The 15,752-nt window shown below is 49.6% G+C and overlaps 1 protein-coding gene across 4 annotated transcripts in view; it reads right to left on the minus strand.

Annotated features, from left to right (window-relative positions):
• The window catches only part of KCNIP1 (potassium voltage-gated channel interacting protein 1), a gene marked incomplete at its 5' end in the record, with an annotated part of 373,601 nt that overhangs the window by 230,941 nt on the left and 126,908 nt on the right, over positions 1–15,752 (minus strand). The window contains one exon of one of the 4 annotated variants that reach the window (XM_084535741.1): positions 5,044–5,337. The exons of 2 other annotated variants lie outside the window; for them this stretch is intronic. In XM_084535741.1, coding sequence (XP_084391867.1) covers positions 5,044–5,104 — 61 coding nt within the window. Of the gene's footprint in view, positions 1–5,043; positions 5,338–15,752 lie in introns of those variants that run through there. One more of the 4 variants, XM_084535744.1, reaches the window with a different exon arrangement.

Here is a 15,752-nt window from a genome sequence, read left to right on the forward strand (position 1 = left end):
CAAGGGATAAAGGCATGTCTGTCGCTGCTCCCGGACAAATTTCAAACGCCCATTGAGGATAAAGCTGCTGCAAAGAGCTTACCAAAACTTACTTTGTAATGGTACATATCAGGCAAAGCAAACATCAGGGCAGCTCCCCTAGCCATATCCATCACTCCACTTGGCAGCTGCAGGTGTGGGGCTGCACAAGACCGAGTCCCCGCACCACCACTGACCCTGCTGCTCTCCCTCTGGCAAGGAACCAGGTTGGTCTAGTGCGGGGACTTGAAACAGTATCCCCATGGGCAAAAATCCCAGGGCTGAAGTCAGAAATTCTCGACTGACTTGCTGAGCAATGTTTAATGGTTTCCTGGTAAGAAAGGCACAGCAAAATACGGCTGGTGAGACACTGAATCTGATGCCTTTGGACAGTGAAAATCAACCTCCTCTTCAAAATTAGTTCAAAATTGGTCACCAGAAAAATGGCACATCTGTTCAACTGCCATCTTAAGGAAGTGAATTCATGCTGTTAGCTCAGCTACAGCTATCCTCTCGGTTATCCTCTTGGTAGCTTGGTGATGGATCAAAATACGGTTACTCGCATTCAGCAACACTGGTGCTTTCTGCTGGTGTAGCCAGGGTAAGAGCTGGGGCCTGAAGCCTATGGCCAACAAGATTCAGGTACTGGGAAATATCTGAGTTATATTTCACTTTCTTTGGGGATGGGAGGGAGAAAAGAAAGAGCAAACACAACTAATCCTTTACTCTTCAACTGGTCTCTTCTATTGGAATTGAATTTGCTCACAAGTGGAAGTGCAAACATCCCCGCCGCACACGGGGAGTACGGCAGGCAGTCAAAACAAGAAATTCACCCTGCTCGAACAATCTGCTAATCTGAACGTTTCCATGACAAATATGGAAAGGGCTGATTCTAGGCACCAATTTGGTTATGACTGGCTGCAGACTGTACAAACACACGAGAAACCTCTATTTCAGCAGCTAGCAGAAAACAGAGAATGCATTTGTGCCGTGCATTATCTGCTGTGCTGGCCCTCTGCTTTTTAGCGTTGCTTGTTGGTTTGGTGTCGGCTTTTTTCCCCTAACTCATTTACTGTTTTATTACTTATGTTTGCTGGAGGATATACAAGCAACTTGAAATTCTCAAGTCCATCTTAATCTTGTATCCAGTGCTAACTGCCAATGTACTAGGAGCACTCTGGGCAGTCCTCCGGGCATCGCCGGGGTTTGGTGCACACTGAGCTCAGTGGCTCTTACCACCCGCAGCATCCCCAAACCTTCCACCTTGGGGTTTGGAAGGTGGCAGCAATGCCAGCGTGGGGAGGACAAGGTGGTGGCTTACGGCCAACTCGTCCCCCAGGACCCCAGGGCCCACAAAGGCCGCGATGCTCCATCAATCCAATGACATGAGCGAAGCAAGAAGACTTGGGAGAAAGAGGTGTTACCTTTTATTAGGCCAACTCAAAAAGCTGGAAAAGTCAGACAAGAAGAAACCCAACAGTGAATGAAATTAAAATACCATCAATTTTGGAGATCAGAGGAAATAATTTCTAAGGAAACATACAAATCCATGGAACTGCCATGAGGCACTACCGAAGCAAACGGCACAAATCTCATAGACGATCGAGAGACACTCCAGCAACCAGGGAAAGCTTCTGCATCTCTGACACAAGTCCTGGAAGCAGAAATCTTTATCCCACAGGAAAGGCCACGTGGCTCATAACCTGCCTAGACAAAACACCGCATTATATTGGAATAATTTTTCATGTTCAAGCCAAAGGCATGAGATCCTCTACAAACAACGCTGCCCACTCCAGGAGAAGAGGTCTTATGCTTGAAGGACCACTGCTCTTGACTTGAAGGCAGTTTCCACCACCTTTACTGATTCAGACTCCCCACTTCCATTAAAGCAAGGAACAAATCTTGTACTTTTGAACTGTGCTGTGAACACCCTTGCTGCTCCCAGCTGCAATGACCAAATGAGCCACCAGTCCCACAGCCACAGTCCCGAACAAAGTGCAAGGGGCAGCAGCTCAAGTGAAGCATTCTCCTGTACCAAAATTTGATGGACTCAGCAGACAGCACCTCAGCCCCCTTTGCCAGCACCCACCACCTGCCCATGGACATCAGCCCTTCTTGGAAAACTCTGGGCTTTGGGCATCACCTGCTTCTTTCACCTGTTCTTAAACCAGGACACATGGATGTGTTTTGCTTTTCGTGTATTACCCCAAAACAGCCTAAGACACACGTGTGAGCTGCTTAGCTAGACAAGGCTACACAAATAGTCTTCAAGCTACTTAGAAGAGCACGTATTTACCAAGATTACAGAGTATTTGCAGAGGTGTGGATCTACCCCTGTTACAACGATTTCTTCAGGCTCTCATTTTTGCAGCAGTATTTAGTTCCTAGATAAATCCTGAAATATTCAAATAAACACATGGGTAAACATACTGAAACCAAACACTAGATAGCAGGGAATCGAAGAGTGGAATAGCCAACAAACAATTCCCCTACCAAAAGACAGACACAGCAATATCCAAGGGAGCAGCTACATGTGGGCACCGCTGGCACCATGACACGGCAGAGAAGGCAGGGCACAGTGCGAGGGCACAAGCAGGCCTGCCATGCTGCTCATGCTTGGGATAGCACATCCCAAGTGTCACGGCCAGCCCGGGGCTCCCCAGTGCAAGGACATGGGGACACAGGAGCATGGGCCAGCCGGGGCCACCAGCATGGTCAGGGGTTGAAAGAAGTCATCTACAGCCGTCCAGAAGTCCCTTCCAACCTGATGCATTCTCTGAGTCTATGTGGTCTGCAGAAAACAAGAGTCTCTGGAAAAGCCAGAGCATTAACTCATCCTAATCATATTTTAACCACTTCCACCAATCTGAACAGGGGAAGGGACTGGCTTTCTTGAAGGGAACCTTCACAAGAGGAGGGGCAGGTGGGCAACACTGTGGATCCATCAGACTATACCTAAAGTGAAACCAGCGGGGTAGTGCTGACGGACTTCTGCTGAGCTTATAGGCAAAGAACTGCAGTCAGACCCAGCACGTTACTGTTTGGTTGTTGAGAGCTGGAGTGCTCACATCCAGCATAAAATATGAAAATAAAATAGCCCAGGGGCACATGCGGCACACATTCCTCGGCCTCTTCTGCCTGAAGATCTGGTCCTCCTCTGGGCACTAGGTGTAGAGGAACATCTGCTGCTGGCTGAAGTCAGCTGAAACCAGCAGTGCTGCTCTGTAAAGCTCCTGTCGGCCAGGTAAGTGGTGACTGAAAGGTGTGAAATTCTCTACTGGCTTTGAAAGTATCCTGGAAAATCAAAGGAATTTCTTCCAACTTTCTCACTCCAACCAAATGTCCTACTAATCAGCAACAACACACAGATACCACATCAGAGCCAAGAGGAGATAACTCCTGGAACATGGGATTTGATAAATATAGGTGAACAACCACTGCCAGCAGGCATCAGCAAGATTGAATCCCCCTGTAAATGGTAAAACGTGTGCCCAGATGCTGGGTTTTTACTGCTCACAAACTCCAACAATAAGCAATTTCCTCCATCCACTAGAGAGAAGAGCCAATCTCACGACAACAAAGTAGTAGAGAACATATACATTCAGCCAAAAATGAGCTACGCTTAGCGTAAACCAGACGCAGCCTGCAGATTTCTGAGAAGGGCAGGGGTGCTCCGTGGTGCCATGCGGCTGATATGCCCATGGCACTGAGCTCAGCCATCTCGCTGTGCCTCAGCGTGACCCCAGTTGCAACACGTGCGATGAGGTGCGCAGACAGCCATAGGGCTCGGCTTGTAGCAAAGTCAGTACCAAACATCCCAGGCAGCTGTACACTCGTGGTTGCATTATAAATAGCACAAAAAGATGAACTGTAAAGCAGGCACACACGCACTGCTGTAAATTGTACCCTACCAGGTCAACTGCCCACCTCGCCCCAGGAGCATGGAATTTTACACCTGCTCACAAACTGAGGTGATCAAACCCCTTGCACAGCCCTTCTCCACTTCTCCTTACAGCAATTACTTGATGTTTGAGATTTCCTCAGTCTTTTTTTCTTTTAAATTGATAGAAAATCCATACCAACTTGCAATTCAAAAGCGTACGTACAGCTGAGCAACGGACCCAGTGGAAAAAGAGACCTACCCTAAAAATACTGGCAGACTGGTAAATGCAGACGCTCTGGCAGCAACATTTCCAAATAGCAGAAAGACTTGCCAAAGTTCCAGGGTCTGCCTTTTTGTCGCTTTCTAAACAATACTCATTCTGTATTGTACAGACGAGCCCCCAACAGTGCTTTCAACTTTCTGCTCAGCAGCACCCTGGAATTTCTGAATTAACCCTGAAAGAAATGGAGCAGAGCTCAAGCAAACACTACACAAACCAGACCTCTTGAAAAATCAGCATTTTGCAGGCAGCATTTATGGATTTGAGGATTAAAATCCCTGCGATCGCTGCTTGCTTTCTCATGCTTTTCACGAGCTTCTCCTCCTCCCCTTCCTTCTGAATATATCCTAATATTTTTTCCTCTTGACAATCTTCATAAAACACACATCATTAGCACTGCACACTTGCTGTTGGATTACTGAATATACAACGTCGCCTCTAACAATACTTTCGCAGAAAGAAACCACAGGGTAGCGGAAAGGATTTGCCGTGTAGCTACATGTTATTCCCTCCTCAGTGGATTTACAAAGCATGGGATTTGGGAATAAACAGGTCTCTTTTGCAAGTGCTCTGCATATGGAGCCACTGAGTTTCTCCTCCTCGTACATGCCTGGGTGAAGGATTACAAGATTTCAGATGGTTTTCACCCCCAAAGCCCCTCCACAGCAATATCCTGATACCCACTCATTTCCTCCACCACCCCACATCCCACTCGCCTCTCCTCTGCAAATTACACCTCACATAAACACTGCTGGGCTACTTGCAAGTGGCACATGTTCATTTTCTCCTCCCTTCCCAATACACATTTTTTCTCCTAGCAAATATACAGAAGAGGCAAGAAAAGCAAAACAGGAGATCTTACCTTTTGATGGTCTTCTTTGTTTCGTTTGTAGAGAGGAGAACGTACCCATTACAGCACCCATCGCAAGAGCTACTCGTGAGTTTTTGGGGAGGATTTATTTTGGCTGGGGTTTTTCCGATTCTTCTCACTCCCCCCCTCCCACTGCCAGCGAACAAAATCTACGTGAAATGCCCACCAGAACAAAACAAAACAGAGGAAGTCAAGAGAAGAAAGAAAAGAAGAAAGGAGGAGGGAAAAGGCAAAGCACTGCAGCTCGGCGTTCAGCAAGCGTTAAGCTTTGAGGGCTTTTTTTTTTTTTTTTTTTTTTTTTTTTTTTTTTTTTTTTTTTTAAGTCAACACACATGCACTGACTCACAGCCGGCTGCACTGTTATTATTCAAAACAGCTCCCCATCAAAATTTAAATGCTAGGTAGATTCCCTCAGACCAGAGCTGGCAGCAGATGCATCAAAATATTTACTGGAGCACAGCCACATAAACACACAGGCTAATTCTTCCTCCCGTTCCCTTATGGCTCCAACCAGCAGCCTGGAGGTCTACGGGGAGAGCCTCAATGCATCTCTTCCAGCGAATGCTACAGCCGAGTCCTGGAGACATGGTGAGGGGCGCGGGGGGAGCCAGGGCTTTGGGCTCAGCACCAATTCTGAATGAATGGGACCCTTCCGCGTGGGAAGCGCCAGCGAGCCAGCCGTCAAAGCCCCAGCTGCCTGGGCTGCGTGCTCTGCTAATTAAGAGTCTGACAGAAAGGTAGGAGCCGGCGATCTCTAACGATGGGCTCCAGCGCTAGAGTCGAGGATTAAAAAAAATAAAGAGCTACGTGGGAAAATGGACAGAGCCTTCCTCCCTGATCCCTTCGCTTCGCACACTTTCTCACCTGCCAGAGGCACGCACAATGTGGTCAATAACTTATCTCCCTGCGAAGTACGGACACATCCCTTTCAGGGATTTTAAAGCAGTGAACTGATGAAACAAAATCCTGCAAACACCTGGTGGCTCTGAGGAGGTTGGACAGTTCCCTGGGTTTTATGCAGTCAGTATTTGAACATACCTGTTATGCACTTATGTTTTCTCAGAAGGTGGGGACAGGAGGGGCTCGGGTAGGGAAGGAGTTAAAGGCAGCGAGGCAGCTGTCAGAACCAGAATTAATTTGCTCGTTGCTCACTGCTCATGGTGAGTTCGATTAAGGCAGCATCTGTGCAAACACTGTGTTTGTCTGAAAAACCTCGTTCCCACACCAGAGACCAAAGCACCTCTCTCAACAGGTTTCCTCTAACTTTAGAGGACAATTTTATCAAATGCATCCTCCAGAGCCCCAAAACCAGAAGCTGCAAAGCTCCACTCTCCCTGGAGCGAAGACTTGTACTGCCTCCTGCTCTCACATGGCCAGCAACGCTCTCCTGGCACACACAGGTGCATTTGCCTCCCCTGTGCATAGCAGCAAACAGCTTTCAAGTAGTTTCCACTTGCAAAAGACTGTGGCACTGCACACGATGCATTTTGTTTCCGTGTTTTACAACTCAAAATACAGCAGTAGGACTTCTTCTGAGGATCCATCTCACTTGGATGCCCAAGTCCCAAACTGAAACCCAGCAGCTTTGTAGCAAAGTGCCTTGGCCACCATGGGGTAGGGCCATGTCCCCCCCAGGGCTCCCCCAGGCTGGGCTCCTTCCCTGGCCCCCTGGGGCCTCGGGCTGGTGGGCATGTCGGATGGCCGACATGAGGGAACCCCAGGGGTGTGGCTGCCACTCAAGTTACAAGGAGATAATGCAGCAAAATCACACGGGAAGTGGCTTCAGGAGTTAGATCCCACTGGATCCCAGCCATGCAGAGGGAGCTTGGACTGGGAGCAACAGATCTGGCTGCCCATATGGTGAGACACCGAGGAAAAAGTAATTTTTGAAGATAAAATTGCAGCCCTGATGCTGTGCTGTTGTTTACTTGAAGCAGCATGGTATATGGAGGCGGAGGGCAAGTATGGATACTCACTTTTCTTTGAGACTTGAAAGAAAAAAAAAGATTTGTCTTGGCTAGAAACCAATATTGACAGATCCCTATGAAATCATGGGAATAAACTACACGCATTTCTGGTTGTATGACTAAAATATGCAAGAACGGGGACAAGAGGAGAGACCGTATCTGTGTCTGGGCAAGCGAGAGGAGTCCCAGACCACGAGTTCACAAGCTGCTGTTTTCTCTCTCTCAGCCAAAAATCCGGATCCCTGGGAAACAGAAGCATCATAACACTAATGAATCAGTGTATGTGACACAGCAAGCAGGAATTTTCTTCTCCAAAGGTGACCATCCAGACTTACCAACCTAGTAGCTAACACGCGCTCGAGATGCGGTAAATGCTGACAGACACCCCCACCCGGGAGCTGGATGTCTGCCGTGGTGTTTCCCCTACAGGTCACAGGACAACCGAGCTCCACCTTGGGTGGTGAGATGCCCAGTTCTGGCTGTGCGGGCAGCATCATAAAGGCTGCTATTGTAGGATCAAAAGCAGCTTGGGGGAAGGAGATAACATGCTGCACTGAGCCTGGCTGCACCCTGGGTGTTTGTTTCCAGTGCTTGAACTCAGGAGCCAGGCTCCAGAGCTCTGCCACCCACTCCCCAGCACAGGCTGACACCTAAGGCTGCAGGAGGTTTGGCTCCCTCCTGGCCCAATCTGCCTGCAATGCTGCAGCACCTGCCTGCACAGCTGGCTGCACACTGTCTTCATGCCTTACCCCTGCCTAAACACACCCACAGCTCCCCAGGAGGGTTTCCCAGAGGGCCGGGGCCCAACCCCAGCAGACAGGCGCTGGGCCAGCTGAGAACGTGGCCACAGACAGCATGCCAAACCCAAACCAAGGCTGCAGGGCTGACATGTCCCATGGGACACTGCTAATTATCATCATTGGCTGCCAGCAATTAAACCCCATCCCATCCCCATACCACTGCTGCACAGCACCCAGTACCGTTCAGCAGCCCCCATACAGGTCCCACAGGGAGCAGCACGGCACCGCTGCAGCTGGGCCCCGCAGGAACGGGGGCAGGATGGAGCTGGGCCACGCTGGCGGCAGATCAGTCCTGGCTCTGCATCTCTGGTGTTTCTGCAGTACGTGCAGGAATGAAGATGGAGAGGTTGGGGTTCTTCCACCAGGCTGAAATTGGGACCAGGATGAACCACCTTCTCTAACCCCCTGTCACCAGTGAAATGCGTTCTGATGTGTTTTTTTTTGTTGTTGTAGTTTTGTTTTGTTTTGTTCTTTTGGTCTCCCAAAGTACAGCACTGTGCAACCCAAAACCAGCAAAGTGCCTCCTTAGGGCAAGCCCTTGGCCTTCATTCTGCAGCTCTTTGCTTAGAGTGGTCCCAGGTAAGTTCTGCTTTAAAAAGCCTACAAAAGATGGACATTACCAATTCCTTTTCCCTTTTGGGTATTTTAGGTATGAGAACTAAGCAGCGATGACCGGAGTTGCTTTCTATATAAAACTTCAGGAATTTCACCTCTCATATCCCAGTAACTAGAACTTGTCCCAGGAACACGTTTAACATCTAACCAATGAAGAGTGCTTCAGCTAAAGCAGAGGGCATTTTCTGCCCGCCTGGGCAGCTCTGTTTGGCTTTAGCCTATCCACAGCCACAGCCCTTTGGGCAAGCAGCAGAGAACACGCGAGGAGCAGCCAGGGAGCTGGGCTGCCACATGAGCTCTGGTGCAGAAACACCAGCCCTCCTGCTTTCAGTGGTGCCCACTGAGCTGGGCTTGGTCGGATGTTCAGTTTGGAACCCCCCGACACCAGCCCAGTTACGCCTCTGGCCCAAAACCTTCCCCAGGCGCGGGTCCCCAGCAGCACAGGCGCTCCTGTGGGTTTCTCCCCAAGGCTGGGCAGCTGGGGGGGAGCAGGAGATGGGAATCGTGCATCGATCGGCCGGGCAGCCATCTGGCAGCCCCCTTGCAGATGCTGCCCGGGGGCTTTTGCCCTCTCCTCCAGCTCTCTCTGATTTTTAAAACATGAGACGTGGAGAACCGGCTATCTGGGAAGAAAAAAAAAAAAATCAAAAGCAAGAGGAAAAATGTTCCTTTCCTAAGAGGATGAAATGAGAGTTTCTGTTGCTTAGCAAATTTTTAACCAGTTGCTGCCCTCGGCTGCCTGTGCCAGCACATCCTCTGCCAAGCGCTGCCTGACCTCAGGCCCAGGGCTCCCCAGACCAGAACCCAGGGCAATTCAGACATGGCCCGGAGGTGCAAATGCCGAGCATCTCTGAACTTCACTGGACCCTGGAGAGGAGGAAGAAACCACCACCATCAGGACCACGCGCACAGAGCTGGGATGCTGACAGCCCCCATAACACAGCCCCCCAAGGGATGCCTTAGGGCTTGGAGGGGCAGGAGAGGGGGGCGTGTACCACATCTAATACAGCAGTGGTCTTTCTTATCTTTATTTCTCTGCAATTCTTAAAAATACTTCCTTGATTAGACTGCTAAGGCTTCTGTTCCACTAACCAGAACATACAAAGTGTGTGTTAACGAGAAATACGTGTCACTAGCTGCCTGAAGTCGTCCCAGCTTGAAGCAGGAAGACAGAGAGCTAAGAGGCGTCCTTGCACCAAACCCAGCCATCCCAAAGACCACGAGGGGAACCTGGGAGCAGTGTGAGATGAGCTGCTCTGCCCCTGGGAAACCAGCTCAATCACAGACAGACCAAGGTGGGGTCGTTTTTTGCTGGTCGATACTTGTGAAATGTACCTGGAGACCTTTGGGGATCCTCACTTGCCTTTTTGTCAACATAAGGATGCACTGGGTCTTCCTACTCAGATTTTCAGTAGGAATTCACCACACGTTACTGGCTTTTTTTTTTTTTTCTTTTTTCTCCCCCAAACTTACTTTTTATTTCTTAAAAAAATGTTGCTCCCAGACCAGCACCAATGCAAGACGAGCCTAAATTCCCCCTCTTCTCCTCCACTCATGAGCCATTATAATAAACGGGAATGTTTTCAAAGAACTCGTTTTGCTCTCTGTAAGGACAAGGCAGCAGAACAGCTATTAAAAGATTCATTACTGCACCTCCACAGGCCCAAAGCAAATTCTCCTGCTAGTTAGTTTTGCCAGATCTCAAAAGGTAAAGGTCCTCCCTTTCATTTTGATGGAAATGTATTTTTTACGACATGAAAGCCAGTGAATAATAACGCCGAGAAATCAGATGGAACAGGTGAGGCTCGAAGCTTGGGGATCATCTAGATTTCCATGTAAATACGGCACCGACAACAGTAACTGAAGTGTTAGAAAGCCACCTGCTTGCCAAACTAGAGCACATAAAGCTATGCAAAACCAAAATAATAATAATAATAAAACCTACTGTCACCTAATGCCACCGAACTGAGAACACAAAGCCGGGAACTGAGGCTGGAGCAATCGGGGCTGCTCCTCTTGGTTAGCGCCCTGAGAAGGAGAGCAGAGAGCAGGGCTGGCTTTTTGCCCCTGCTGCTCAGAGCAAGCAGCCGAGCCCTTCCCGAAATACAGAGGGCAGACGTCCCTGCTCTGCCTCGGTCTGCTCCTGGAGAGCAGCAGGCAGGCTGGGGGCTGCAGAAGCACAACCAGGCCCGTGTGGGTGCTCCGGGAGCAGGAGAGCAGAAAGATGGAGGAGCTGTTCTGCCTGGGTGAGGCAGCACAGGAGGGCTGGAAATAAAACTCCATTATTGTCTGCTGGTGTGTCTCGGGCTTAGTAATAAAACGGAGCAGGACTCTGCGGAGCACACCTACTGCTTGCCCTAAGGACATCACCCTGGCAAACAGAGAGCTGGGGAAGGGAATGCTTCATGTTCCCTCTGACAACTTCAATGAAACACAAGGCAGGTACCGTTTGGTACCTCTGGCTAGATTATTTCTTCTGTAAACGGGGAGAGAACATCCCCAGCACACCACGAACCAACGTGAAGGAGCGAAAAACTGGGGGGCAGAGCAGGGAACAAGGGGAGCGTGGGGCAGGGCCCCGCCAGCAGGCAGTGGTGCTGAGCCCTGCGGGATGGCCACCAGACTGTGGCTGCTGGGTGGTTTTCACAGAGGCACCCACTGGGACGGGAGGAAGGCACAGGGTCAGGCCCGGCACAAGGCTGTGGAGCTGGAGGAGGCTGGGGGAGGCGCTTTGGGGCTGAACCACAGCCTTCTGCTCGCATGCTGCCCTCATCGCAACGCCTGAGGATGAAGCAGCTCACACCTCAGTGATGGCAACCAGCCATTACCCCACGAAATCCAAAACATTGTGCCGAGTGAAGCCTTGCCTTCCGGTGTAATGAAATCTGCAGAGGAGAAACCGCAGTGCCGTCTGCGGGAAGAAGGCCTGGGGGGCACGGCGAGAGGCTGAGCCCCAGGGCACCGCACCGAGGAGAGCAGGGTGCTGATGTGAGCCTGCCATGTCACGGCACCTCTCACGAGGACAGCGAGGGCTTCTGAAGGGAATTTTGGAGGCTGGCAGTGACAGAAAATCCCCCCAATTTTTCCCTCTGCGGGAGGGAGGCGGGGGTGCACTGCTGGAGCTGCAGCCTGCCGCGTCCCTCCGAGGCTGATGGAGATGGGCCGATGTGAGGGGCCCAAAATAACACAGCCACCAGGCAGCATCGTGTCACTGTTCCCACGTGGCACTGGCAGCAGTGACAGTGACCAAACACTGCTGCTGCTGCTAGAAACTGCAACACCGAGCGGCCAGCACCCGGTGCCAGGCGCACGCGCAGAACCAGAGCTCACACAGCCTTTTTCCTGTAACGTGTGAGCGCTTTGATCACATTGGCAGCCTCTGTGAATGTCGTTCACAGACACGTTGTGACCAAAGGGGAACCATGTCCCAGCCCTGTACGTGGTGACAAGGACACCTCTCCAGCAGCTGGGACAGACACCACCGGCGCTGGGCACGTGCGTGCTCCATCGGCCCCCAGCTCTGCAAACACACCAAATAAGCAGGCTGAGTGACAGACGGGAACGCGAGGTTGTTTTGTTCCCAGGAGCATTAAAGAGAATATGTCAAAACTGCATAAAGAATGTGAACAATAAATGTCAATCTGGGTTAACAGCCAGTTTCGTTTCTTTCTCAGGATAATGGTCCAAGAGGCCTTGTTGAAAGAGAAAGAGCAAATTTTAATTATTCTGTATTTCCACGGATGACTGATAAATTGACTCCAAACAATTCTACAGTCAACGAGTTTGCTTTAGGGAGGAGAAGAGGGAAGAGCAAACATTCAGATGATCTCGGATCTCTTCTTTCCATTTGCTTTAGAGCACTTCAAGGAAACGTGCCAAACTACCCCCATGTAATTCAGGTCACTGAGCAGATGCACATACCGCCGTGGACCTAACGGGGATAGCTAACCATCTATTGCTGTTTCACATTTCACTTCTCACCACGTAGTCTTGTAAAAGAGAGCAAGGGCAGCCATCAGACACCCCCAGGTAAGTTCTGCTTGTGTCGGGTTAAATCACGTCAGTGGAGAACCAGCTCAACACAGCGGCCGTCACTTTGTGCACCTGCTCTGCGCCGAACGGGCAGGGATGCACAGTGGGCACCGGGGCTCCCTGGTGACCTTGGGCTCACTTTTCTCATCATTAACAACAACACGCTTTAACCAAAAGGACACAAAATACTTGCCGTGTCGTTTCACGATTTTAGAAGCACGGCTTCCTTAATGAAGGTTCAGGATTTCATGTTCTGTGTTGCAATCTTCCCTGCTAGAAAAAAAAAAAACCAATAGGACTATTCCCATAAAGTGTTTGCTGTTTGAAGCCGGATAAAACAATCCATTAAAATGGAGATTAGCTTGGTAAATTTTGTTGAGCTAAGGTGAGCAGCAACACCTCCCAAACTCACAGCATCCTGTGCACCAAACAGCCAGGTTTACGCCTTGGTTCCTTTTCCATCCTCTAAGTGCACATCTTCTGGTGCTCCCTCCACCTTTAAAAGCTGCTTGCAGGAAAACGAGTTTCTCTTTGATATAAAGATGCCCCTCAGTACAGGAGCATCGGTCTAGCAGATCGCCTGGGAATATTTTGATTCACTGCTAACACGTATTGAACTGCATGAGTTTTGTGTGAGATGGAGCAGGCTCTGATGTGCACTGGGCATAAACGGGTTTTGAAGCCGGGATCTGGCATCTGCCTAATAGGCAGCTAACGGCTGATTGTGTCCTACACCCTGCTACAGCTCCAGCAAACCCCCAAAGAAAGCAAGGTTGGTAACAAATTTCAGATGCGAGCAGGGCAGTGGTTTACCAGCATCTATGCAAGCAATCATGGGGAATCACATCGTCCCTATGGAAACCTCAAGGTCTGTGACATGCACAGTGATTACTGCCAGCAGTTAATACACTGAAGTCATTTACCAAATTAAAATGAAGCCTAGATTGCACCAGAAGGATCAGACTCCAGCTTACATATACAAGTAAATGTAAAATTTACAAGTAAATGTAAATAAGGCAGGACTGGGGGTGACTGAGAATGCAGTGCAATAACGGGGGGCCTTCAGACTGAAACCTCCTTACCATGGGACCCAGGGGCAAAACAGGGTTTGAACAGTGGTGTTCTGATGGAAAAAATGGTTATTTCATACAGTTCCCAAATAATTAAAATCACCAATATTTTTCACTTACAATAAACGTGTCCAGGATTGATGAAATCCTGAAATCATGATGGAAGCCAAACCCTGTGGTCTCCAGCAGCAGCGTTTGCAGCGCTCCCTGAGGACCGGGGACTCTGGCTGACCTCCAACATGCTCAGGCCACCCACTGCCACTGCTCTCCTGCAGGAGCAGGGACAACACCTGCCCAGGTAAGGCTTCAGGCTCACTCCTATGGAACAGCAACTTCATGCTTCCTACTTCGTGTTCCCGCAGCCAGCAGCGCGGTGGGTGCACAGTAAGGGAGCAGCCGACCTTCCTCTGCCAAAGGGAAAGTGCAGCCTGGTTGGGAAACAGCCTTTGGAAATGCAGCTAGTTTTCACTTGCACGCTGGTGCATCATCACGTGGAACTACAATCCAAAATTACATTGTGAAAAATATACAGTTAAGGTACTGCAATTATCACAAGTTTGGAGGTCTCGGCACATGGCAGTTCTCCCCTGCTTTGGGGGAGTAACGGCAGTGTCCCCGTAACGGGTTTCTCCACACGGTACTGATGCATGTTGCCATCTATAACTCCATCTGAACTTCATTTAAGCAAGAGAACTAAGGTTGCAGCAGATGAAGAATGCTTCCAATAAAGGGACGCATGCCGGTCCCGTAGTGCTGGCTGCTGGGCTGAGTTATTGTTATTACGTCCATAACAACTTGCGTCTTGAAAGCTGAAGTGCTTCCCAGATCCCACCATCAGTGATAGCTGCATTCAAATTCTGTCCAATACAGCAATCAAGATACTCTCCGGTCTCATTAACTAATTACAACTATTCCAGTTCAAGAGGTACCAGCAGCAGGGTGGACACAGCACCGAGCCCCGCTGTTGGCAGCATGCTGGTGCATGTGATAACCCCAACGAAAGCCAACGGACCCAAATTCAGCTTCAGGCCAGAGGGGATTTTATTTTTTTATTTTGCCAGTGGGTTTCGCATATGAAGGACACCAGAAGGTTATTTTTGCTGTTTTTCTCCCTCTGACAGCGTCCAGAGCACACTTCTGCAGCTCAGAGCAGCCCGTGAGGTTCACCCAGATAGGAGGAGTGCAATTCGCACGCAAGGTCAGATATTTGTTAGGGGGGGCTCCTTACAGAAAGGATCGCAGCCCACACACCCCCAGGAGCAGGTACTCATCTTTAAGCAAACCAAGCATCCAGAGGAGCAGCAAACGCATTATCAGCCTTTTGTCGTCTTACCTGATCTGTGTTCTTGCAAATAAGCTCCTGTCTGGGTTCTGTGCTGGACAAGGGATAAGTGAGGAACTTTCCTCCAGATCCCTTGCTCAGCAAAATGCCTGCTGCCCATCTGTGCGGGGTGGGAGCGTGGATTGCAAACCTGGCCAACTACGGCCTTGGCAACTTGCTGCTGAAGCTGATGAACGATTTCTCATCAGATGCAGGTCACTAAATTCTGGGCAGCCCTTGGTTTTCTTTCCAGGTCCCCTCAGCATGGCTTCTGCAGAAGACTTATTCTTTGTTTCTGATTAGATTCTTGGCAATGGAGTGACAGCAAAAAAAAAAATTAATATCCAACTGATAGGAAACAAATCTTCAGCAATCCTCTTTTTCAGCTGTGAAGATTGTCATCAAGATTTCAATCATCTAGGGTAAAAAGCACCTGGCATAAAGCAGCCCCCAGACATGGACAATCTGAGCATGGTCCCAGCTCTGTGGGGTTCCCAGGGGAGCCAAGACCCCAACCACTGCCTCCTAACCCTTGCTTACTTCATCTACAGGGGAGCCCCCAGAGCACAGCACCCTGACAGTGACCGTGCGTCACTTTGGGCAGGGAAGGAGGCAGAGAGGTGGACAGCATTGGCTTCAGGTGCCACATGCAAAGCCGGACGAGCACGGCACGGTGTTGTGGATGAGGGTACCATTCTCCCATCGACTTCCAGCCTACAGAACCGTTTAAAAAACTGCACTAGACACTGTCTTCTCTTTGATGAGTCCAGATGTCAAAGTCTAACACTTGCCTGCCTTCCACATGTAAAGATCAAAAAAAAATCTAAATTCACCTAACAGCACTTAGAAAAAAAAAAAAAAAAGAAAAAGGAATCTAGTTCTGCTGCTTCTGATG

Source organism: Aythya ferina (assembly GCF_964211825.1).
Source record: "Aythya ferina genome assembly, chromosome: 14".
Lineage (NCBI taxonomy): Eukaryota > Metazoa > Chordata > Aves > Anseriformes > Anatidae > Aythya > Aythya ferina.